This window comes from Triticum aestivum, chromosome 1A, assembly GCF_018294505.1.
Source record: "Triticum aestivum cultivar Chinese Spring chromosome 1A, IWGSC CS RefSeq v2.1, whole genome shotgun sequence".
Classification (NCBI taxonomy): Eukaryota; Viridiplantae; Streptophyta; class Magnoliopsida; order Poales; family Poaceae; genus Triticum; species Triticum aestivum.
Window position 1 is genome coordinate 223,640,456 of NC_057794.1, and position 25,352 is coordinate 223,665,807.

At 48.4% G+C, this 25,352-nt stretch overlaps 2 protein-coding genes across 7 annotated transcripts; both read left to right on the top strand.

Moving 5' to 3' along the window:
* The first annotated feature begins 846 nt into the window (after window positions 1-846).
* LOC123043677 (soluble starch synthase 2-1, chloroplastic/amyloplastic) lies at window positions 847-13,394 on the top strand. 6 transcript variants are annotated; one of them, XM_044466223.1, is made up of 10 exons: window positions 847-1,198; window positions 1,455-1,688; window positions 2,661-2,939; window positions 3,027-3,147; window positions 7,750-7,814; window positions 10,577-10,654; window positions 10,732-10,851; window positions 10,989-11,033; window positions 11,226-11,399; window positions 11,941-13,394. In XM_044466223.1, exons 1-10 carry the CDS (start codon window positions 1,016-1,018, stop codon window positions 12,895-12,897), a joined length of 2,256 nt encoding a protein of 751 aa, XP_044322158.1. In that variant the 5' UTR covers window positions 847-1,015; the 3' UTR covers window positions 12,898-13,394. The 6 variants fall into 6 exon arrangements, with proteins under 6 accessions (XP_044322158.1, XP_044322143.1, XP_044322150.1 ...); XM_044466208.1 differs by having other exon boundaries at window positions 10,732-10,842; window positions 10,971-11,033; XM_044466215.1 differs by having other exon boundaries at window positions 2,670-2,939; window positions 10,732-10,842; window positions 10,971-11,033.
* A 180-nt stretch (window positions 13,395-13,574) lies between these two features.
* On the top strand, window positions 13,575-14,923 carry LOC123043709 (inactive protein RESTRICTED TEV MOVEMENT 2). Its single transcript, XM_044466249.1, has 3 exons — window positions 13,575-13,799; window positions 13,943-14,063; window positions 14,160-14,923. Exons 2-3 carry the CDS (start codon window positions 13,952-13,954, stop codon window positions 14,696-14,698), a joined length of 651 nt encoding a protein of 216 aa, XP_044322184.1. The 5' UTR covers window positions 13,575-13,799; window positions 13,943-13,951; the 3' UTR covers window positions 14,699-14,923.
* The last annotated feature ends 10,429 nt before the right edge of the window (window positions 14,924-25,352 follow it).

Genomic DNA, 25,352 nt, shown 5'->3' on the forward strand with positions numbered 1-25,352 from the left:
GGTCGAATCGGAAAAAACGGAGACCGGCGGCCTCAACGATTGTTTAAGCTAATAAGACCGTTCTGCAATCAGACCGGAGAAAACCGATGAAAAAATCAGGCCATTGAACCGGGAAAAAACAGGATTTTTTAATAGAAATTGGGAGAAGTGGAATTCAACCCCAGAACGTGTGAGCAGTACGCAGGAATGCCCATGGCCCAATAACCAACTCGGTTATGTTACTTTGTTGTCCACTACATGAAAATAATTTTATTTGACCATTGTTTCACACTATATTAGTACATATATTACTCAATATATATTATTTTATTGCTTAAAAACCAACAATCGAACCGGTGAACCAACGGTCCGACCGTTAAAAACCTGAACCGACAACCTTTCTGGTTCAATTTCCGGTTTGGTTTTTTAAACTATGGCTCCATAGAGCCCCGTCACCCAAATGCCCTACTCTGCTCTGAGGATACTTTTCTCCATGCCACGAAAAGAAACGCGAGAAGTTTTACTACCTCCGCACTGGTTTCTTAGTTTTCTTCGTTTTTTGTGCCAAAATTTGATCATAGATTTAATTGACAAAATGTTAATGCATGTCATAAAAATTATATCGTTGGATTCGTATATGAACATAGTTTCTAATGATACTATTTTTTGCGACCCGCAAAAAAACATTTTATTAATTAAATCTATAGTTAAAATTTGACACAAAATACTAAGAAAACCAATAAAGGAGAAAGAACGTGACATGCACGCACGCCACACGTTGGTGGTGCCCTCGTACTCGTGGCCGGCGACTCAGCAGCTGCAAATGCTAGGAGAAAGACCCAAATTGAACAAAACCCAACTCCAAAGTCCAAAGTGAGTCCAAACACGAGGAGTAGCCAGTGAACCAGAGAAACCTCCGACCCCACCGCCTTCTTCTCCAGTCTTCCCCCTCACCTCACACCCGGAAATTCGGATCAGCACCGAGCAGCAGCACGCTGGCAGTGAGTGGGAGCCTTCCAGTGGAAGGAGTCTTCCAATGGCGGCCACCTCCTCCTCTTTCTTCGCCCCGCCCCCCGCGGCTCTGCTTCGCCACGGCGCTTCTCCCCGTCCTACCGCCGCGGCCTCCCCCTCCTCCTCCTTCCGCTGCCACGGCCGACTCCAGCGCCCGTCTGTTCGAGTCCCCCGCCGCCGCCCAGCGATCCCAGCGGCCGCCCGACCCGTGAGCATCGCCTCTCCTCCTCCTATTCGCTTGGAACGCGTCATCAGAGCTTCTTAGTCATCTTGTTGCTCTCCGTCTACTTGGACAGCCGATTCACGACTCGGGTCAACCCTAGCTGTTCGCCGCGTTCGAGATTGATGCGATCGGTGCCTCATCGCAGTTTTTCCTTTATGGACTTCATTCATATCTCATGATATTTTCCTGCGGGAGGTGCTGAACTGCTGATTTCCTGTTCTGTGCGCTGTGTGCTTCGTAGGTGAGGTTTTGCGTCAATGGTGTCTATGGGTGGCCGGCGGTACTCAGGGGTTGGACTAAAAGGGGGTCGAGAAAGTGTTTATGCGCCGCTGGGGCACATGACGACGCTGTGAATCAAGTTGGCGAGGATGCCGACCACGACGACGACGATGTCCGTGTTTCCAATGAGGCCCTCCGCGCCACCATCCGGAAGAGCAGAGAGGTGCTGGCGATGCACAGAGATCTACTTGATCAGGTATCCTTTGCACGTTTCGTTTCTCGAATCAAATGCATTTCTTCTTCATGCTCTCATCTGGTGGATCACTTTAAAAAATGTTAGTATTCATTTTTTCAAAAATATTGTTACCCAACATTTCTGTCTGAAGCTCTAATCCAGCTCATGGCACGGCTACAACGATTAGTGAGACTAAACTGCCTAGTGGATTTTGTTAAGGACATAGCATTATCACATCGCATGACCTTCCTTCATATATAAATGTCTTTTAGGTACATGTACGGGAGCACTTTTGTTAAAATGATAAATGCGGATATGAACGTCCTAAACTATGTCTTACTTTTAGTCCGTGGATCACCCATTAAGCTCCTCAATTACACTGAAAAATGCTAGACCTCCAAGTGAAGTCAAAATGGCATACCCTTGCCGTCCGCCGTGCCTCCCGGAAGTTGAACTAGTAACTCTTTTTAGCCTGAATTTTGAACGCTAGACTGAACCGCATGTGCATTCTAAGCAACGGTTTGTGCACAACTGGAATGGTTACAGTTCTGAGGAACATGGTTGTCAGGGGTAGCTGGTGGTAACAGCCTAACAGGGTCTGTGTTACCAGTGAGTAATTTGCACCACCACCTTTAGAAGGAAACAAGAAAGGCTGACACACAGAATCTACTGCGTAAGGTGTCAATTTAACACTCTTGCTGGAATCGGAAATGTGTCTGAATACATATTGGTTACAGATTGGAATGCACAATATCTTTGTGAATAACCTTGCGGTGTACTTTTTAACTATCCATGCTCATCATTAGCCCATTTCTGGAATTATTAGTGCTCTTACATTTATGTTTGCATGAATGATATGGAATTCACATTACATTATGTATGTGTTACTGTTTATCTACTTGAATTAAAACCATACTATGTGGAGCTCATTCATCTATGGTGTAATTTATAATTTGTGGAACCATCATGGATTGAATTGTAATACACTGCCAGCTTATTCAGATATCAGAAAAGAAGAAGCTCATCTCTGTTATTGAGGCCAGCTCCATTCATAATGGGCAAGAGCCATTCAGTGGTAGTCCCTTTTCACGCTCGGATGCAGTTTCAGAGGGCGAAGAGATTGGCTATGATCTTCAGATGTACCTTGACAGGCGTTCACAGAAATCCGAAATCCGTTCAACTCATGGAGAATCTATTAGTGGCCAGCATGAATACTATGGAAGTTTAGAAGACAAACTTTCCTACACTGATGTTAATGGATCATATAGCAAGGTCAGCTATGTTCACTATCTGTACAAAACTTTCTCTAGTGCTGCTACTAACGTATATGAACCACAATCTGTTAATGGTATGGAGCAGGATTATGAAAAGGGACACTCAGTTACTGAGGAAATAGATGACAATTCATCTTCTTCGGCCGCTGTAGATGTTATGAATATCATATTGGTAGCTGCAGAATGTGCTCCTTGGTCGAAAACAGGCAAGAACGATTTAATAAAGCTTCATTTTTTCAAGCTTTTCTATTTGTAAAATTCCAGATTCAAACTTAGCACCTCTAGGATGGAGAACCGGAGAATAAAAAAGGGCAACCTGGTGCATGTAGCTCCCGCTTGCGCAGGGTCCAGGGAAGGGTCCGACCACTTTGGGTCTATAGTACGCAGCCTTTCCCTACATTTCTGTAAGAGGCTGTTTCCAGGACTTGGCCCGAAAATAATACCCCTTTTGGTTATATTCCCGGTGCTAATTAAGTATTTCTCAGGGGTGTATAATTTCCTTTTTGGTGCAAAATGTTCTGGTTTACATATTGGAGGATATGTATTTTATGCTCTAGTTTCTCACCTTAATATTTCCACGAGTGTTACCTATTCAAGTTATATGTGTGTTCACATCTGTAGTTACTGGTAACAGCTATAATTGAGGAAGAATAGGAGAAACACGGAGGGTATGTGTGCATGCATACTAAGTTATCCTATTGCTCATCAAGACAACTGCAGTGATACCTGAAGGAACAAGAAGAACACACACACGCGCACACCCCCACACCTACTAGCTACTGGCCTACCACTATTTTAAATAGCACATCATAGCGGAAAAGGGGCCGTCGACTCATTGCCACTATTTAATGGCTGCTGTAGTCTTGATAATGTTTTGCCGTCGGAGCAGCATCACCTGAGACCTATTCAAATGGATCACTATAGAATCTTTTATTCTTGTCAGGGCCTTCCCTACAGTTTCTCTTCTAAACTACAAAATTGGAAGCAAGCTTGGCTACTTTCTGGCTGGCTCTGTCATCTTAGAAAAAATTGCGCTAGTAGCTTGTAGGTACTCCTCGCTTAGTACACCAAGTATTAGGACATGGATTTAACCATAGGAATGAATTTATTTATCATCACGTAATGTTTAGAAGAGTCACGGTTTCTACAAAACTTTTTCCTTCATAACTAGACGAATTAGATATTTGTTCTTGTCAGGCTGTCGCCCGGAGCATTGGCTTGCACTGTCCTCGTAGTCAAGTCAGACACGAAAAAAACAAAGTTTCTCAGTCATTGAGTAGGTGTTCACAGAAAGCAAGGCACGACGGATTTTGTTTGGATGTGATCTACGTGGATGCCCAGCAAATCCTTATATCTGGATAGTCTTTTCCTCTTGGTAAAAGGAGCATGCATGCTATACCTTGGAATTGGATATTCAGAAAAGCATCCGACATGTCCGATTGAAATCAACTCCTAAACCATTAACATCACAGGCCCATGTTGCTTGCACTTAAGTAGAACTACATTTCAGTTTTCCATCTAAAGAGGATTTTTTTCAGTTATTCGATAGCCCCTTCCACCCCCTCCAAAAAAAAGTTAAAGGAGCTTCACCAAATGATACCGTACTCCCAAGTGGTGCCTCATTCTTGAGTTTGGCGCCCATCCTGAGCCATAAGTTCCCGATTCATCTCTTGAGCTCCTATGCATGTTTACTTCTCCTACAAGATAAATTCAGAAGTATTTAACAAGTTAAATGGTCCATCCATGCCTTTTGTTGAAATCTATAGCTGTCCATGTTTCTCTACTTCATTGAAACCGACTCTGTAAAGGCTTATGAGGTTTTAACATGAATATCTTAAAGGGCTTTCTTTGCAAGAAAAAAAAGGGTTAGCTTCTGCTAATTGTTAGTACACATTGTTTTGTTTCTATTTTTGGAGGTCGTAAGAAATCTGTGCAGATGTTATCATTAAGCTGAAAATCAGTTTGGTAATCAGAAGAGTGAGCACAAATTCATTGCTCTATAGTCTATAATATACTCCCTCCGTCCCATAATATAAGATGTTATTACAACCAATATATGAGTGTATTGGTTGTAGTAACATCTTACATTATGAGACGGAGGGAGTAATAAGTATGCATAGCTGCACATGATTTCAAACCTGAAGACACTGCTAATTTTCGTTTCTAATGGCTTGCTAAGGGAGCTGTGTTAGAATAAATCCGAGGCATACCGTCGATCATCCGAGGACCAAGCAACCAGATGAGCACGACACCGAGATTTGTTAACGAGGTTCACCGATATGGCTATATCCCCGGGGCCTGACTACGGGCGCTCCTCCCCGTGACACCGTCACAATACTGCACACCGGCCACCCGGGCGCCGGCACACGCCGCCGGCTCCCCCTGCGTACCTGTGCTATTATGTTGGCATAGGTTACATCGTGTGTCTACCCTCACTATATATGAGAGGCCTAGGATACAAGTGTCCTACTTGGACACGACACCATATCCTATCTAAACACAATACAACTACAAGTCCAACTGTAACCTACCTTATACACAATATTCGACACAACTCTAACAAACTCCACCTTGGCGAATATTCTCCACCACCTTGAGTTCGTCAATGCATCAAACTTCCATGTACATTGGACTTGAGCTTATCCCATGAGCACCGCTGCTACTCCAAAGACTCCATATGACTCCACCTGCAACTTGTAGTCCCTTCTTTTCTTGACCACAGCCAATGCTCGAGCAAAATTAAGTTCCTCTTTACTCTAGTCTGTGCTCCCAACTTCCAAAGTATCCGTCCAACGCCATCACACACTGATCACTGACCTGCGTGAAAGTGAACAACTCACATATTGGGTGTCACACGTAAGAGTTACCTGAACTCAACATCACCGCTCCTTTCTTGACCGCCTGTCTGAAACTTGAAGGAATTTCACCGTTGCTTATAGTCATCCCGAGTCAAATTCGCAGTTGTCTCACCACATGTATGACCACCAGAGCCCTGGCCCGTCTCCATGCCCCGTGCATACCGCACGCCTCGCCGCTGTTACCGCGTCGAGCCTCCGCTGTCCCGGTCGACTCTCAAGGGTCGCGAAACCACACCACTCAACCCCCACTGCAGAGTACCATCGATCATCACCGACCGATGACGCGTTTCACGCTTCCATCAGATCACCGGGTTCCAGTCCGAACTGCGTGTCACTCGCTTTTCCCCACTGAATAGGCTTCGATTCTCTGGATCCTTACACCGTAGCCCCTCAATCCAGCTCCACCTTCAACATGACTCCATGGTAGATGATTGGTCCACGCTCGTGCCCCGTCGACTTCAAGCTCTCATGTGCACCGTCTTGAATCAACCCCGCGCCATAGTCTTGTCGAAACCACACAAGCCTCGGGCATGTGCACCACGTGTTTCCACGCCCAGAAGTCGGTCACCATCAGCATCACGCTCTTATGGCATCGTCGCCGATTCCACCACCGTCTTCTGTACCAACCAACATCCAAGTCGATCCGTCAGACTATCTAGTCTGACCCAGCCGAACTTGTCCGACTGCAACCATGCTCCACCCTGCATCGTGTCCGTCCGCACATCTCTATGCATTGCTTGACGCCCTGTGTTTGCATGATCCTGCCACGGCGCACTCCAGGCTCCTCCAAGCCTTATGCGCGTGCTGTCGTCCTTAACGTACACGCACCAAGCACTCTTAGCAAACATGACCCACAAGAGAAATTTCCATGCAAACCTGACCAAGTGATCCCTCCGCACAATTCCTTCTCTTGTCTTGGTCCACTAATAGCTCCTCCATGCACGCACAAGAACTGCACTTTTTTTTTCTCAAACAAATCTCACGGTATCCTTGGCTTTGCACATTCTGCAGCTTCCTGCATGCACTCGTCCACAGCTTCCTGCACGCATGCCACACACGCCGGCCTCACCAGCCGTCCCAGCCGCGTGCGCCGTGGCCTATTCCGTCGCTTGCCTTGCATCCTGCGCAGCCACACCAGCCACCTTGGGCCGCCTTAGCCACACGCCTGCAGGCCCCTCCTGGGCCTTAGCGTGCCTTGCACAAGCCAGCCCCGCCTGGCAACTTGCCGATGCCACTCGTCGCCACGGGATTCCTGCCACTGCACAGCTGATCCGCGTGTACCACGCGCCGACCGATTCGATCGAACCGATCTCGCCGAGTCCTCTCGAACATGCCGCCACCGCTTCAATCGACTGAACCGATCTAGCCGCCCGCTGATGCAACTCACCAATGCTGCCTGATGCTTATCCTGATCTCGTCGATAGCGCACCCAACGACCACCATGGAACATCTTCCGCACATCGTCTTTGTACCGAAACTTGACGACGATCCATCCTCTAGATCAATGATCCGCGACCTCCTTGAACCTTGCTCATGATACCACTTGTTAGAATAAATCCGAGGCATACCGTCGATCATCCGAGGACCAAGCAACCAGACGAGCACGACACCGAGATTTGTTAACGAGGTTCACCGATATGGCTATATCCCCGGGGCCTGACTACGGGCGCTCCTCCCCGTGACACCGTCACAATACCGCACACCGGCCACCTGGGCGCCGGCACACGCCGCCGGCTCCCCCTGCGTACCTGTGCTATTATGTTGGCATAGGTTACATCGTGTGTCTACCCTCACTATATATGAGAGGCCTAGGATACAAGTGTCCTACTTGGACACGACACCATATCCTATCTAAACACAATACAACTACAAGTCCAACTGTAACCTACCTTATACACAATATTCGACACAACTCTAACAAGCTGTAACCATGTTTTTAATCTCCTGCAGGTGGACTTGGGGATGTTGCCGGAGCTTTGCCTAAGGCTTTGTCAAAGAGAGGTCATCGTGTCATGGTATGTTTCTAGAAGCCGTCTTATGATGATATTGTAAATAGAGACTCAACTAAGCTGCTGACAGTTGGTAAATGCCGCAAGTCAACATGGAAGATAAGCAGATGCTGCTTAATGTTCATGAAGTAGCATATTAATCCAGTAGATGACCTAAAATTCAAAAATTATGTCGCCGAATGACCTAGGTATCATGATGTTTGTGCCTAGTAAAATTTGAATGAATAAATATTTCATGAGTATAATCAATTGTGGCAATCATTTGATTTGGTCTTCAATGTAAAATGGGCCATTAACATAAGAGTAAATTCCATATTTTACCCCTAAGTTGCAGGTTTGTGACAGATTTTACCCCATTTAAGAGAAAGTATTCCATTTAACCAAACTCCTGCCAGTTTTTACTCTTCTAAATCTTCTAGCGCTTTCACAAGTCGGACATACATATCTTTGTTTATATGGCGCGCCACGAAGATGATATATATAATATAGTTCACCGCATCTTAAATGGGGTAAATTCTGTCAAAAATATCAAACTTAGGCGTAAAAAATGGAATTAACTCTTAACAAAAAGAATGATGTATTCAGATAATTATGGTACATCTAGCATCACTTGTACACTATACCCTTCCCCACTGAGGCATGGATTAGCTTGAAGCACTAGCAAGCTGCACAACACAACTTGTTGGCATATGTCAAAATGTACTGCAGCTTAGATGACCTAAATGCTGAGCCAGTACAGAGTGGCTGTTTCAGTTGCACTGAAAAGAGATCATGTAAATCAACAGTGGGTAGCAGGTAAGGAATTAACTCAAATAGGGTAATGTAATTGGAATACATCCCTCTTTGTGTGACCTGGGGTTTATTCCTAATACATTTATTGTGGTTATGGGGTAACATAACCAAACAATTGGTCATGTATCCCCTTCACAGTAAGCAAGCATGGTACGAAATAAAGACCTTTCAACCAAACACCACCTAATTTTACATTTTCTGAGCGTCTCGATCTCCTTATAAACTACTGTCCTGTCAATTACATTTGAAGTACGTTAATACTCTTTTTCTTGGACATGCGTGGAAACCATTTCATTGGACATGAGATGGATACAAGGCCTCTTGGGTCGGGCTGCACGCAGGCAGGGGCCGGATGTCCGGGCTCAGGCCGGACTGTCTGGGGTGCAAGCCGGACATCCGGGTGCTGAAGCAGGTGCGAGGTCGGGCTGGCTGGGTGAAGGGCACGCTCCAGGTGCCGGATGTCCGGATAGCAAGGCAGACGTCCGAGTTGACGGCCGAGGCTTCTGATGCCAAGCCAGTCGTCCGGGCTGAGGCCGGACGGCTATCCAGGTGGTCCTTTCGTCCGGGCTTAGCCCGGACATCGGGGTAGCAGTCCGGTCGTCTGGCTGCAAAGCAGGGGCAGTATTCTCTTCTTTTTTTTTGCTCCTCTTCCGCCATGGCTTGGCCTTGTTCCCTTGCTTCTCCATGGTCGCGTCCTTGGTACATAGGGTCTCCGGTTGAGGTAGTAGCCATGTCTCATATGAATGTAAAGGTAGTTCAAAGAGGAGCGAGAGTTCACCTCGGTTTCAATGGCACGTGCGCGTGCTCTAGTCATCGGTCCACTTGGCACTTGGGGTGTTTGTGTAGGGTCCATGGTGATGTCCATGGGTTGCTCTGCACCAACACGCTCATGCGTTCGGTGCCGGTACTGTGCCATGTCGTGCGCCTTGAGGGGCCCACACGTGCCATGCGCCACATGCCCGCACCCCTAACCCACACATGCCTGTGTAACCATGATGGTCGTCTCTGATACCATTTTGTAACACCACCCTTTGGCTGGTAGTCATTACTCCCGGCTATCATTAGGCTCAGGATTAGCCCCACAGACCAACACGAGTCTTGCCGGCACATTTTGTCCTCACTCGTGCGCGCCCCGGGAAACTTCCAAGTCGGTCATCCATCCCCATATTGCTCTCAGCCAAGCACGCTTAACCAGAAGGTTCTTAGGAGATGAGCTTCGAGAAAAGAAGATGCATCCTTGTTACAAGAGGGCTCTTGTCTCATGCCGCCACATTGGAGGGCTCCATGGGCTACCACAACGGCGCCTCCAAGGAGAACGACGCTGTGGCGCCGCCGTCGCCGCTCAGTTTCGCTAGCCATCATCAACAATGGTTGTGGCTGGGCAAGGATTTCACCCTGGCTCTTGATCGCTGACCACAAAAGACCACCAACGCCACCATGTCCATCGGGGAGGGAGCAGGTGAGCGGGTCAGGGCAGAGACAGGGAAGCAGCTTGCTGAAGTTGTCCACCGTCGTAGACAAGGGATTAGCACACAATCACGTCTAAGGGGAGGGGAGTCACCTGCAGCACCACCAACTGGCCTGCTGCTGCCTGCCGCCTCCAGCTAGCTGCCTGCGGCTGTCAGGCCGAAGAGGTGCCCTGCAGCATGGGGGCAAGACGCCGGCCAGATCTGATGGAGCAGTGGCCACACAGATCTGGGCCACCTGTTGATCCCCGCTGGATGCTCCGCCGGGCAGCCCCGCTGGCACAGTCGACCACCCACCAAGGAGACGCAGGAGAGGACCATAGTGACACGACACAGCCAGGATACGGTGACCAAAGGATGTGGGGAAAGGCCCTGCTACGGGCTGGTACCGTCTCGCAAGTCACATTCGGCGGCTGAGCCGCTTGATCGCGGGGTGGAAGTACTTGAATGCTAAATAGACTACCTTTCAGTTGCACCTTTGGTAACTTGTTTACATGTATACATTTACAGGCGATAGTACCAATGTATGGGAACTATGAAGAACCTCGCCAAATAGGAGAGCCAAAGAGGTACCAGGTCGCAGGGCAGGTGCTTTCCCCTCTTGTTCGTAATAGCTTTATCTTGTGATAGTAATAATTCCTTTTGAAAACACGTTCTTTGTACAGGATATGGAGGTAAAATATTATCATGCATACATAGATGGCGTGGATTTTGTGTTTATCGACAATCCTATCTTCCACAATGTTGAGAGTGAAATTTATGGTGGAGACCGAACAGTAAGTAATGTAATATTCTGCTTACTATACTAAATTGCATATTTGCAAAAGCTGAGATGATATTTATGTTGTAGCAGCCAGTTGTCTTCTCTTTGCCTTTTGGGGTTGCTTATTATTGAGACGAGTAGGTCAATTTTTTTCTGCAGGATATCTTGAAACGAATGATCTTATTGTGCAAAGCAGCTGTAGAGGTAAATTCTCTTGCGGCTAAGCCATTTCTCTCTCCAGGCACTGATAATCCATAAGAACATGTACATTTATTTCATGGAAATAAGTACACAAACACTTAACATGTACATTAACATTGTTTTGCTCTGCTTTTTCTATGATTGGCATCTTTCTTCCTCAATATGCTAATAGAAAACGTAATGACCTTGATCTAGGCTCCATGGTGTGTTCCATGTGGTGGTTTTTGCTACGGCGATGGAAATCTTGTATTCATAGCAAATGACTGGCACACTGCATTACTGCCTGTTTATTTGAAGGCTTATTATCGTGACAATGGTTTCATGATATATGCCCGCTCTGTCCTTGTGATACACAATATAGCACATCAGGTAACGTTTCTTCCCCTTAATCTCACCTTTTATCTGATATGTATTTTAGTATTTGTCCCACACTTTTGCTATGTATTCCGTGGATTTTACATGGAAATGAGCATTCCGTGGATGTCATCAAGATGGACATGGTTTCTGGAATGCTGTTACGAGCTTTAATTTTGCCAATTCACAAACAATATATACATAGTTATTCAATAATGGAGAAATTTAAAAAATAGTCACTCATATAGCAAAACATGTAATACATCCTATCCTCACAAGGATCCAGAAAAGACGTCTTTTACTGGAGAGCACAACATATCAGTTAGTGTACATTGTCTTCATAAAAGTAGTTCCTTACAGTCACAGTTACAGATGACAACAACAGTATCAGTTACCTTATGTTGTCATTATAATTTCTTCTGTTTCCACTTTCCAGCCTTGGGTAGTTCTATAGTGTAAATTTGTAATCCTAGTCTGTTTGTTGCTTTGGTGTAACAATTGTTCTCTATCAAACATATGATCCATCAAGATGAGTTAACTTTAATTTCTGTTCCAGGGCCGTGGCCCCTTGGACGATTTCAGTTACCTGGATTTGCCCAGTAACTACTTGGACCTTTTCAAACATCACGACCCATTTGGAGGTGATCATCTAAACATATTTGCTGCTGGAATTAAAGCTGCGGACCGTTTACTTACTGTTAGCCATGGTTATGCATGGGAGCTCAAAACGCCTGAAGGTGGTTGGGGCCTTCATGGGATCATTAATGAAAGTGATTGGAAATTCCAAGGCATTGTAAATGGTATCGATACCACTGATTGGAATCCTAGGTGTGATGTCCACCTGAAATCAGATGGATACAGCAACTATTCTCTGGTAACTGTTGAAACAGGTAAAGCACAGTGTAAAGCGGCATTGCAGAAAGAGCTTGGTCTCCCGGTTCGTGGGGATGTTCCTGTGATTGCTTTCATCGGACGGCTAGACAATCAAAAAGGCGTAGACCTGATAGCAGAAGCAATGCCATGGATAGCTGGTCAAGATGTACAGGTAATACTGCTGGGTACCGGGAGGCAAGACCTTGAAGACACACTGAGGAGGCTTGAAAGCCAGCACTACGACCGTGTTAGGGGTTGGGTTGGTTTCTCTGTCAGGTTGGCTCATCGTATGACCGCAGGAACTGATATACTGTTGATGCCGTCAAGGTTCGAGCCTTGCGGGTTGAACCAGCTCTATGCAATGATGTATGGGACCGTGCCGGTGGTGCATGCGGTGGGTGGCCTTCGAGACACCGTCCAGCACTACAATCCATATGAGGAGGCTGGGCTTGGTTGGACTTTTGAAAATGCGGAAGCAAACAGGATGATCGATGCGCTGGGGCACTGCCTGAACACGTACAGGAACTACAAGTCTAGCTGGGAGGGACTCCGGAGGAGAGGGATGATGCAGGACCTAAGCTGGGACACTGCTGCTAAACGCTATGAGGAGGTTCTTGTTGCTGCCAAGTATCAGTGGTGACTGGGGAGTGGATCCACGAGCCTACTGATGGTTGTCATTCACAGACTGGAAGACACTCTTGTTGTGTGTTTGCCCAGTGTCCCAAGTTGAGCATGTTGGTTGAAACTGGAAGACGAAATCTTTCCTGTCAGAGCAACTGTTCTTTTTAGGGGCAACAATGCAACTGTTAGCCTACTTCCTAGGCGAAAGCTGCTGAAGAGGTGCTTCTTTGGAGGAGGTTTAAGCGGCACATAGAAGATTCAGCGGACAGCGGCAAACATCCTCCCTTTTGAAGGATGCATTTCTGAAGCAGCCTCTGTTTCCACAGGATGAGCTCAGTTAGATGCTTTATTTAGCTCAGTAGAGTACCTACCAGCTAGCTCGGGAATCATTGCTTGGTTTATTTGATTGATTGATAGCTGGGTTGTACATCCCGTCTAGGAGTTTGCTGTTGGGTTGGTCATTTCTTAGAGCAAAGTCATGTAGATAGACAGTTGTAGCATGAGGTTACCTGGTTTTGAGCGTTCCATGTAATTAGTACGTACTCCCTCCGTCCGTCCCACAATAAGTGACTCAACTTTGTACTAATTTTGTACTAGAACTATTACAAAGTTGAGTCACTTATTTTTTGGGCGGAGGGAGTACTATTTTAGTTTTTCGTTTATTCACCCTTCGCGGTGGTCTGGGTTTTGTGATGCTGCTTTATACCATGCTTGAGTCTGTAATGTCGGTCAGGGTCAGGGTCAGCCGGTGGCTTGCGTCCCGGGACATGCATGCTTCAGTTGAGGGATGTCCGTCCAATCGTCACATGCAGCGATCGTGCGTGTTGGCAAGCCCATGGGAGATGCGATGCCGGAGAAGAAGTGGTCCAGAACAGGATACAAGGTATCACCACCTGACAAGTTCCTTCTCTACTGTGAAGGGTAAGGGTTTCTAACTCCCCCGCCTCTAGGACACTCCAGCTCAAGTGTCCAACCATATAAATGTATAGGCACGTAGCCTCTGCAACCAAGCAGTGCATACTCGCCAGCTACATTCCTCAGCGACCCAACACGTTATTCAACAGGGATCAGTGATGGCCGCCCCCGCTGCCGCCCCCGGCCGCGCGTACGAGGACTTCGTGCCGCCGCACAACATGGTCACCGAGCCGGCGACCCACACCCTCTCCGTCGATCTCACCGCCGCAGGCACGCACCGCACCCCCCTACATATTAGTACCATCGCATGAGTTGTATATGCCGGGATCAGCTTGTGTTGATTTAGTTACGAGGTGCCGATTGCAGGGTACAAGAAGGAGCACATCAGGGTGCAGCTGGTCCGCAGCCACGGGCTAGTGGTCGTGCGCGGCGAGCGCGCCGTCGCGGGCAACCGCTGGAGCCGCTTCCGGCTGGAGTTCCGCGTGCCCGACGGCTGCGACCTCAAGGGCATCCACGCGAGGTTCGAGGGCGGCGTCGTGCGGGTCACCATGCCCGGGCTAAGGACGGGGCCTGCGGCCGCGGTCGGCGACGTCTCCGGCAAGCAGGTGCCCCCGGCGGCCAAGGCCGATGCTTCCGGCGTTCGAGCAGGAGACAAGGAAGATGAGAACGTGCAGAAACAGCCGGTGGAGGAGCGCGGGGCCGACGCGGTGAAAGATAGTGGCCGCCTTGATCAAGGACAAGGTACCCCTGCCGACGGCGTCCAAGGAGTGGAGGCACCGGCGCCGGCGTCAGGCCGCGGATACAGCTACCTCCCTGAACGGAGAAAGCTTGTGACCAGCGTGGTTGGCGCGGTGCTCGTCCTGTTTAGCCTTGGCATCTACGTCAGGTACAGCTTCGGCCCATGAGCTGAGGCAAGAGGTGTTAACTACTCGACGTCATTCTCTCTCTCAAAAAAAAAAACTACTCGACGTCAGATGAGCGATGAGCCTAAACGATTTGCCGCCAAAACATGTGCAAGTGCGATAGTGCTAAAAGCGATGCTCGGGTTGACTCAATTGTATCCTAAACCTGAACTACAGCTGCTTAAGATTCATGAATCATGACGGCTCCGTTAATCTGGTACCAACATGTACAACTTTTATTTCATTCTCTCTCTCTCTCTATATAAGCACGCCTACAACAAATCCTCTGCTCTTGTATAAACAAGAATCAGAAGCATTCCTCCTTGTTGGCTACTTACAAATTTACACCATCCCAAATCACTATATCATAATTCTGCTTTGAGGTTCAAACTTCAAAGTAGAGTTCATAAGCAAACACCTGAACAATTTATTTGTCAGAATAAACCTAATGGCAACACGGGCGGCCCATTTCTTTCGATGATTCTGGCACTCGCAGTAACGAAAGCCCGCATTTCTTCTTGTGACGCGATGGCGTTCCCGCGCTTCCGCCCTCCGCCGGTGCAGGCTATCCTCGCCGTCGGCGGCGGCGGTTTCTCCGTGCCGCCCCGCCTCAGCCGCCTCGAGATCTCGCGCAGGTAGCTGCCTACACCGCCGCCCTTCGTCTCCTACTGCACCCCGGCGAGCGCGCGCGGGCATTGCTGGTATTGGAGCCCCGCGGCAGCTTGCGGCTGATGAGACGTTCTGAACCCGAGCCGATCTCCGACAGAGGAGGAGGCAGTTGAGGAAGCGGGGCTGGAGGAGCCCGACACGGATGCATCGCCGGCTGGCGGCGACCGCCGGTTCTTTCGCTGTCGGTGCCCCTTCCGGTTCTCGGTGGACGGCGATGCCGGAACCACGTCGCCCTTCGGCACGGCCTCCTTCTTCTTCTTGCCGCCGAGCGCGCCGAAGCACTTGGGCGAGGCGGACCAGCTGCGCTGAAGAGGCACCGTCTGCAACCCGACCCCGTCGCCGAGCGAGGAGGTCGATGAGGACGCGGATGGGAAGGATCCTGCCGACGACGACACGGCCGCCGCCTGGCCGCCCACGCTCGACGCCCGCGGCGACGACGAGTTTTCGTGCTTGTGACCGACGGCCGCCGACGCGTCGAGCGCCATCGTCACGGCGCAGGGGAGCAACCACGCTACGGTGATCTGGAACGTGGTGATGTAGCCACTGTGCATGGGTGTCACGGCCCTAGCTTAGTCTTGCCTGTCATTACATAATCTCCATGCATCATGTTTACTTTCCCTCAAAAAGTTAAAATGGAGATAAGAAAACTCCCAGCACCCATTTAATCCAACTAGAGTTACTAAAATACTTTTTCAATGAACCTGAAATGCCTTTCAAAAATGTTCATCATCTTTGCTTTGGTCTAGAACCTCCGACAAAAATGGTTCACATTTTTCGAGGATAACATTGGATCACCGAATTAAATCATATACTATTTACATTTGGGCATTTAAATGCTATATAATATTTTAAATATTCAAATATTCATGAACTAAAATGTTTACTGTTGGAAATATTCCAAACAATAGCCTTAAGCAGTTTCATGAATTTTAAGATTGTTTTGGTATTTTTAATAAAGCCCTAAAGTTACAGAATAAAAGAAAACAGAAATTAAAAGAAAGGGAGAGAGAGAAAGGACCTAGCCCACTTACCCGGCGCAGCCCACCTGGCAGCCCACTGGCCGACCCAGCACTGTGCTGGCCCGTGCCAGTCATCGCCTACCTCTGCCAATAGGCAGAGGAGGGACAACGCACGGCGTGCGCGGGCGCCACGCCACCAGGCTGCCTGCCTGTGTCGCCTGGCCAGCACGACGCCTCGCATCTTCTCCTCGGTGTCGCCTGGACGCCTCACTTCCCTCCTGGCTCTCTCCCTCGCCTCTTCCCGCCATGGCCGACGCAGCCGCGAGCTCGCTACCGCAATAGCCGCGCCCACCGTGCTCCCCTCGTCTCCCCGTGCTGCCCACGATCTCCGCCGTCGCCTGCCACTTCGCCTCGACCGAGCCCCGAGCGCTCGCACGCCCCGGAGATGCCTCACCGAGCTCATCCCCGACCGCCGTCGTCGGAGATCCCTCTCGATGCCCCGAGTGCCTCAGCCCCTCCCCGAGCTCGCCATTCACTCCACGACGATCCCTGTGAGCTGCCGCCCGTCCTCCCCCTCTCCGTTCGCCCTTCATCTTACCCTATGCTTGAATCTCAAGACGAGATTCTTGTTTAGTGGGGGTGAGTTGTCACAGCCCTAGCTTAGTCTTGCCTGTCATTGCATAATCTCCATGCATCATGTTTACTTTCCCTCAGAAACTTGAAATGGGGACGACAGAACCCCCAGCACCCACTTAATCCAACTAGGGTTACTAAAATACTTTTTCTATGAACCTGAAATGTCCTTCAAAAATGTTCATCATCTTTGCCTTGGTCTAGAACCTCTAACAAAAATGGTTCACATTTTTCTAGGACAACATTGGGTCACTGAATTAAATCATATGCTATTTGCATTTGGGCATTTAAATGCTATATAATATTTTAAATGTCCAAATATTCATGAACTAAATTTTTTACCGTTGGAAATATTCCAAACAGTAGCCTTGAGCAGTTTCATGATTTTTGAGATTGTTTTGGTATTTTTAATAAAGCCCTAAAGTTACAGAATAAAAAAACATAAATTAAAAGAAAGAGAGAGGAAAAAGGACCCAGCCCACTTACCTGGCGTAGCCCACCTGGCAGCCCACTGGCCGGCCCAGCACTGTGCTGGCCCGTGCCAGTCATCGCCTACCTCTGCCAGTAGGCAGAGGAGGGACAACGCACGGCGCGCGTGCGGGCGCCATGCCACCAGGCTACCTGCATGTGTCGCCTGGCCAGCGCGACGCCTCGCGTCTTCTCCTCGGTATCGCCTCGACCGCCTGGACACCTCACTTCCCCCTGGCTCTCTCCCTCTCCTCTCTCTGCCATGGCCGACGCAGCCGCGAGCTCGCTGCCGCAATAGCCGCGTCCACCGTGCTCCCCTCGCCTCCCCGTGCTGCCCACGATCTCCGCCGTCGTCTGCCACTTCGCCTCGACCAAGCCCCGAGCGCTCGCACGCCCCGGAGATGCCTCACCGAGCTCATCCCCGATCGCCGTCGCCGGAGATCCCTCTCGACGCCCTGAGTGCCTCAGCCCCTCCCCGAGCTCGCCATCCACTCCACGACGATCACTGTGAGCTGCTGCTCGTCCTCCCCCTCTTCGTTCTCTTCCTCGTGCACTGTACGCACCGCACCGAGTTCACCCGCACGAGTCGCCGCCTGTGCCCGCCGCCGACGTGACTCCGGCCATGCAACGGCCTGGCCGTCATGTCCATCTTGCTCGCCGCACCGTGTAGAGCACGTAGGTGCTAACCCCGCGCCTCCAAGCTCGTCGTAGCGACGACTCCGAGCTCACCCAAGCTCCGGCAGCCGCCAACGTCGTCGCCGAGTCCAACCATCACTGGATGCGGCTCATCCCCAGCTTCACGTAGATGGCCTCCGCCGCCCATTTGGTTGTCGGAGCGCGAAATCCACGCCACACCGCTGCGTTCGGTCGTCGCTGACGTCTAAACGCCAGTGGTTAGCCCCGGTTTGACCAGGGGTTTGACCTCCCCTGGGTCGCTGACAAGTGGGCCCTAGCCCCAGCTAATCCTAGTTTAGTTTTTAATTAAGTTTAATTAACTCCACTGACATTTTTAGTTAGTAGTAGTTTAACACTAATTAACTTAGATTAGTTAGTTAGTCACTGACGTGTGGATCCCACACATCACGTTTGACCTGGACCGGCCCTGTTGACCGCTGACATCATAGTGATGTCATGCTGACGCAGTAATTTTTTTTCTTCTGAAATTTAAATAAATCTTAAATGGTTTATTTATTTCAGAAAATGTTATAAACTTTTAAAAATCATATAAAATCAACCGTAACTCCAAATGAGATAATTTATATATGAAAAATGATTAGAAAAATCCAATCTTTCCATATGTAGTGGTTTCATGCTTGTTTAAGCAACTTAACCTTGCTGTTTGGTGCAAAACATGATAAGCCACTATTTAAATTCATAAGTTGAGTTTGGGATTGAACCTTTGGTTCAAAATGACTCAAACCTAGCTGGTTGTAGTTGCATTAGCCCAACACACTCATTTTTCCATGTCTTGAACATGCATCATATTGAGCATTGCATTGATTGTGTTCTTCCTTGTTTGCCGGTAATTGTCCCCTCTGAGTAGACGGCGTCCCGACGATGAGATTGATGACACCGATGAAGAGCTATTACTATCTTCAGAAGTGCCAGGCAAGCAAAACCCCCTTGTTCATTCCGATACAATCCCACTCTCTTGCTCCTGCTCTCTTTTACTGCATTAGGACAACAACGATTCAACTCTTACATGCTGCGGTAGTTGAACCCCTTTTCCTCTGCATGACCTGTCATTGCCACAGTAAATGGATGAAACCCACTAGCATGAGTAGGAGTTGTTTGAGCCCTGATGTGCCTACTCATTCATGCTTGTCGTCGTGCCTGCTACTGCTTAGAGTTGAGTCAGGTCTGATTCATCGAGGATGAATTGGAATAGTGTTTGCTACCTCTTGAGCACTATGTTGGTTTTCCCCAAAGAGGAAGGGATGATGCAGCAAAGTAGCGTAAGTATTTCCCTCAGTTTTTGAGAACCAATGTATCAATCCAGTAGGAGGCTACGCGCGAGTCCCTCGCACCTGCACAAAAAAAATAAATCCTCGCAACCAACGCAAATAGGGGTTGTCAATCCCTATAAGGCCACTTACGAGAGTGAGATCTGATAGATATGATAAGATAATATTTTTGGTATTTTTATGATAAAAGATGCAAAGTAAAATAAAGGCAAAGTAAATAGCAAAGGAAATAACTAAGTATTAGGAGATCAATATGATAAAAATAGACCCGGGGGCCATAGGTTTCACTAGTGGCTTCTCTCGAGAGCATAAGTATTCTACGGTGGGTGAACAAATTACTGTTGAGCAATTGACAGAATTGAGCATAGTTATGAGAATATCTAGGTATGATCATGTATATAGGCATCATGTCCGAGACAAGTAGACCGACTCCTGCCTGCATCTACTACTATTACTCCACTCATCAACCGCTATCCAGCATGCATCTAGAGTATTAAGTTAAAAACAGAGTAACGCCTTAAGCAAGATGACATGATGTAGAGGGATAGACTCATGCAATATGAAGAAAACCCCATCTTGTTATCCTCGATGGCAACAATACAATACGTGCCTTGCTGCCCTTACTATCACCGGGAAAGGACACCGCAAAATTGAACCCAAAGCTAAGCACTTCTCCCGTTGCAAGAAAGATCAATCTAGTAGGCCAAACCAAACTGATAATTCGAAGAGACTTGCAAAGATAACCAATCATACATAAAAAAATTCAGAGAAGATTCAAATATTATTCATAGATAGACTTGATCATAAACCCATAATTCATCGGTCTCAACAAACACACCGCAAAAAGAATATTACATCGAATAGTTCTCCACAAGAGAGGGGGAGAACGTTGTATTGAGATCCAAAAAGAGAGAAGAAGCCATCTAGCTACTAACTATGGACCTGTAGGTCTGAGGTAAACTGTAACGCCCCGAGACCGATGCTCGAGAAGACTTCCATATATTCCGGGTTTTGCCGTGTGTTTCATTTGTGCCTGCCCTTTTATTTTTGCATTGCATCATGTCATCATGCCTTCATCTCATAAATCTTTGATCCATTTAAATCGAGGGAATTCACTTGTGATATCTCTTTATAACATATTGAAGCCTCTCAATATTATTAGAGAGCTATAATAAAAATATCCCATTCTTTTGGAATTAACCAAAACACACTTGAAAAATCCCCACTCCCTTTCTACTTCAAGTTTGGTCCCCAAACTTTGCCAACATTTCTTTTCCCATTTATCGAGGCTCCTCCTAAATTCTCAACATTTTTGGACTCTTCTAAATCCTAGTCCTTGTTCAAACCTTTTAAATTAAATTCAAATGACTTTGAATTTAATTCTTGCAATCTTGCCCACTCCATTTTTCTTGGGTCAAGCTCATTTTTGTGAGTCCGGGAAAATAATCCCCATGCCCAAATTCTTGTCCACTCATTTCTTTTCTCTCCTTTTCTTTCTTTGCTTTTCTGTTTTTGGTAGAGATTTGAAAAGAGAGAGAGAGAAGGAGCCCAGCAGCCTGGGCCTCCCAACCTCCCGCGCCGGCCCAAGGCCAAGGCCCAGCCGCCCCCACCAATCCCTCCTAACCCTCGACCGAACCCTAGCCCGATCCCCTCGCAGACTCCCTCTCCCCTCGCGCCGCCAGAACGACCCCATCTCCCGATCCCCATCTCTCTCGCTTTCACCCTTTCCCGATCCCCATCTCTCCTCCTCCCCGTTCGTCTTTCTCGCCGGGAGCTCGAGCTCCGCCTGGAGACGACCTGCCCGCGCCCCTGCCGGCCCTCCTCCGACCTCATCCCCACGAGCACGGCCGCCGGGACGCCACTTTGCCGGTCCCCGTCGCTCCGCCTCTCCAGGAAACAGCAGGCGCGCCGCTCCACGCCAAGAGCAGCGCCTCGCATCGCCGCCTCCTCGCCATGGTGCCCTGCCGGCCGGCGAGCCCAAGCCTGCCGCCGCGCCGACCAAGTCTCCTTCCACCTCGCCTCTCTGCAACTCCCGTGGATGCCGTCCAAGGAACCCATGGCGTCGTCGTTTCAAGGCCGTCGCCGGTGGGATCCTGCGTCCCTCCGCCATCTTCCTGGTCAAGTGACACCAGGGCCGACCCCGCCGCGTTCCTCTACTCCTCTCGCCTCGAGCACCTGCCGCTGAACACTACCTTCGTCTTCTGCTGCTGCTTCACCGATGAGCACAGGCCGCCGCCGCGTTGCTTTGCCTTCGCCTCCCGGCTTCGTCCGCGAGAACGGTTACAGTCACTTGGGTTCGACAAGTTGCCGAGTACCACTACATTTATCATGTACATCTACACCGAGACGAGACCGCCAAGATGTATCCTGATGTCGCCGAAGACACGTGAACATCTACACGATGATCGCCGATAACTTCTTCGCAAGTACCCCTACGCGCGAAGACGCCAAGACAGTTTCGTAATTCACCAAGTACCACTACGGCCGGAGACCTCGACGCCCGACGCCTAAACGATCACCGAACCAGAAACAACGCCAAGTACTAGGTCAACGAGTACAGCCAAGTTCGTCTTCCGTCGTCTCTGAAATTGCCAAGTACCACGACGAACCGAGAACAACTACCATCGACGTGCATTTTGCCAAGTACCACTACCGCCGTCGCAAGAATGGGACCGGAAAGTCCGAAGACCCCAAGTACCACGACACCGATGACATGAACATCTATGGAATGTGTACGACTACGCGATGTGACGCCAAGTTCGATGACGACCGTGTACCCCTACCGCTCCTCGAACATGAACGTCTACTTCCTCTTCGACTCGTGAACGTCTACTTCCACTACTTCCACTACGAACGTCCCGAGAACGTCTACTTCCTCTACTTGGCACCGATCGAGAACCGTCCCGTTTGCACACTTCGAAGGTATAACCCGAGATGACGTCCGTGTAATGAATGCTTGCGATGTTTGGGAAGCTCATGTTTGCACCGTGTCCAGATTGTCACTCGTTTCCTTGTCGCCAACTCGTGGGACACCCGGTATCCGGGAGTGCCCCGCCATATTTTGCACGCATACGCATACTTCTCCTTTGCATCTGTATCTCAATCGAGTTACCGGAACCGAAACGCTGCCGTGGCACCGTTGTCGTTACCGTCACCGTGGCGCCCTTTCTTTCCACCACGATGACGAAATGCCCCATATCTTATAACATGCCGACATTTTCATAAATATTGCACAAAACTTGCTCATGTCATTCGCATCATGATAATAACATTTAAATGGTTTAAATTGTTGTTGCACAAAATTGAGTAATGCATATGGGGATTTACTGGAATTGTTGTTTGGCGTTCCGGCCTCATTTAAACTTGCCTAGATAGGTAGTTTTACTTTGCTTCACCTCTTGCCCTGTTAATCAACATTTAATATTGTTGGGTACATAAACGAGATCAAACTAAATTACTTGTATGTGGTGTTTCGTCAATATGCAACGGAGTTGCATATTGAGCTCCACTTAATTTGTAGGATTGTTTGTGCACTTTGCCATGCCATGCATATTTAAACCGGACATGCACCATACTTGATTGAGCATCATGCTATGATTATGTGGTGGTTGTTTACCATGATTGTTTGCTTCTTTCCGGTTTTGCTTCTTCGGGTTGGTTCCGGTAACGTCGCGTTTGTGAGGACCCGTTCGTCTACGTCCGTTTGTCTTCTTCATGGACTCGTTCTTCTTCTTCCTTGCGGGATTTCAGGCAAGATGACCATACCCTCGAAATCACTTCTATCTTTGCTTGCTTAGTTGCTCGCTCTTTTGCTATGCCTATGCTGCGATACCTACCACTTGCTTATCATGCCTCCCATATTGTTGAACCAAGCCTCTAACCCACCTTGTCCTAGCAAACCGTTGATTGGCTATGTTACCATTTTGCTCAGCCCCTCTTATAGCGTTACTAGTTGCAGGTGAAGATTGGAGGCCGTTCCTTGTTGGAACATTTATTTACTTGTTGGGATATCACTATATATCTTATTTAATTAATGCATCTATATACTTGGTAAAGGGTGGAAGGCTCGGCCTTATGCCTGGTGTTTTGTTCCACTCTTGCTGCCCTAGTTTCCGTCATATCGGTGTTATGTTCCCGGATTTTGCGTTCCTTACGCGGTTGGGCTATAATGGGAACCCCTTGACAGTTCGCCTTAAGTAAAGCTCTTCTAGCAATGCCCAACATTGGTTTTACCATTTGCCACCTAGCATTTTCTTCCCCTTGGGTCGGCCAGCCCAAGGGTCATCTTTATTTACCCCCCCGGGCCAGTGCTCCTTTGAGTGTTGGTCCAAAATGTCAGCCGCCGGTGGCCACCAGGGGCAACTCTGGGCTGGCCTACCGGAAGTTTAGACAATCCGGTGTGCCCTGAGAAAGAATGTGCAGCTCCTATCGGGATTTGTCGGCACATTCGGGCGGTGTTGCTGGTTTAGTTTTACCCTGTCGAAATGTCTTGTTGTACCGGGATACCGAGTCTGATCGGAATGTCTCGGGAGGAGGTCTATTCCTTCGTTGACCGTGAGAGCTTGTGATGGGCTAAGTTGGGACACCCCTGCAGGGATTTGAACTTTCGAAAGCCGTGCCCGCGGTTATGGGCAGATGGGAATTTGTTAACGTCCTGTTGTAGAAAACCTGAAGTTGACCTTAATTAAAATGATTCAACCGCGTGTGTAACCGTGATGGTCTCTTTCCGGCGGGGTCCGGGAAGTGAACACGGTTGTTGGAGTTATGCTTGACGTAGGTAGTCCAGGATCACTTCTTGATCATACTTTTATCGACCATGCTTTGCCTTCTCTTCTCGCTCTCTTTTGCGAATAGGTTAGCCACCATATATGCTAGTCGCTTGCTGCAGCTCCACCCCATACCTTTACCTTACCCATAAGCTTAAATAGTCTTGATCGCGAGGGTGCGAGATTGCTGAGTCCCCGTGGCTCACAGATACTTCCAAAACCAGTTTGCAGGTGCCGATGAGTCCGTGCAGATGACGCAACCAAGCTCAGGAGAAGCTCGATGAAGATCTTGCTCTTTGTGTTGTTTCGTTCTAGTTGATCAGTAGTGGAGCCCAGTTGGGGTCGATCGAGGACCTTTGTCGCATTTGGGGTCCTTCTTTTATTTTGGCTCCATAGTCGGGCCATGATTGTATTTGGTTGATGTAATGCTTTATTCATGTAATTGTGTGAAGTGGCGATTGTAAGCCAACTATGTTTTTCTTTCCCTTATGTATTACATGGGTTGTGTGAAGATTACCTCACTTGCGACATTGCTTTCAATGCGGTTATGCCTCTAAGTCGTGCTTCGACACGTAGGAGATATAGCCGCATCGAGGGCGTTACAAGTTGGTATCAGAGCCTTCCCCGACCTTAGGAGCCCCATTGCTTGATCGTTTTTAGTGGCCGAGTTGTGTCTAGAAAAAAATGTTTTGAGTCATTTAGGATTATATATATCGGAGAGTTAGGAATTCTTTTTACTTCCCAGTCTCCTCATCGCTCTGGTAAGGCATCCTGACGTAGAGTTTTGACTCTTCTCTTCTCAAATTTCACTAAAATTTTTTTTTAGGATCACGCGGGTATCTTGGAATTGTTCCGATGGTTTTATGATGAGAACATTGTCTTGGTGCCTCCTGTCAGGGGTTTAGTGGAAGTGTCCCGGGGAGTTGAGCTCTGAGGTGTTGTCATCATAATTTTATCGTTGCAGTTCTGGAATACCTGAGTTTAGTACGCCGACATCGAAAATCTCTTTTATGCAGTTCGTTGTTGAGATAACCTCGACGCCACCCAGTACTGGGGCGGGAGTTCGGGAGTATCGCCATAACTTGTATAACGGATGCTTTTCGAAGGTTGAGGTAGATGGTTTCCGAAGGTTTCTTGATTATGTGTTGAAGGATGGATACAGCTGGATGTAGGATTTGGTAGTTTTGGGTGAGATATT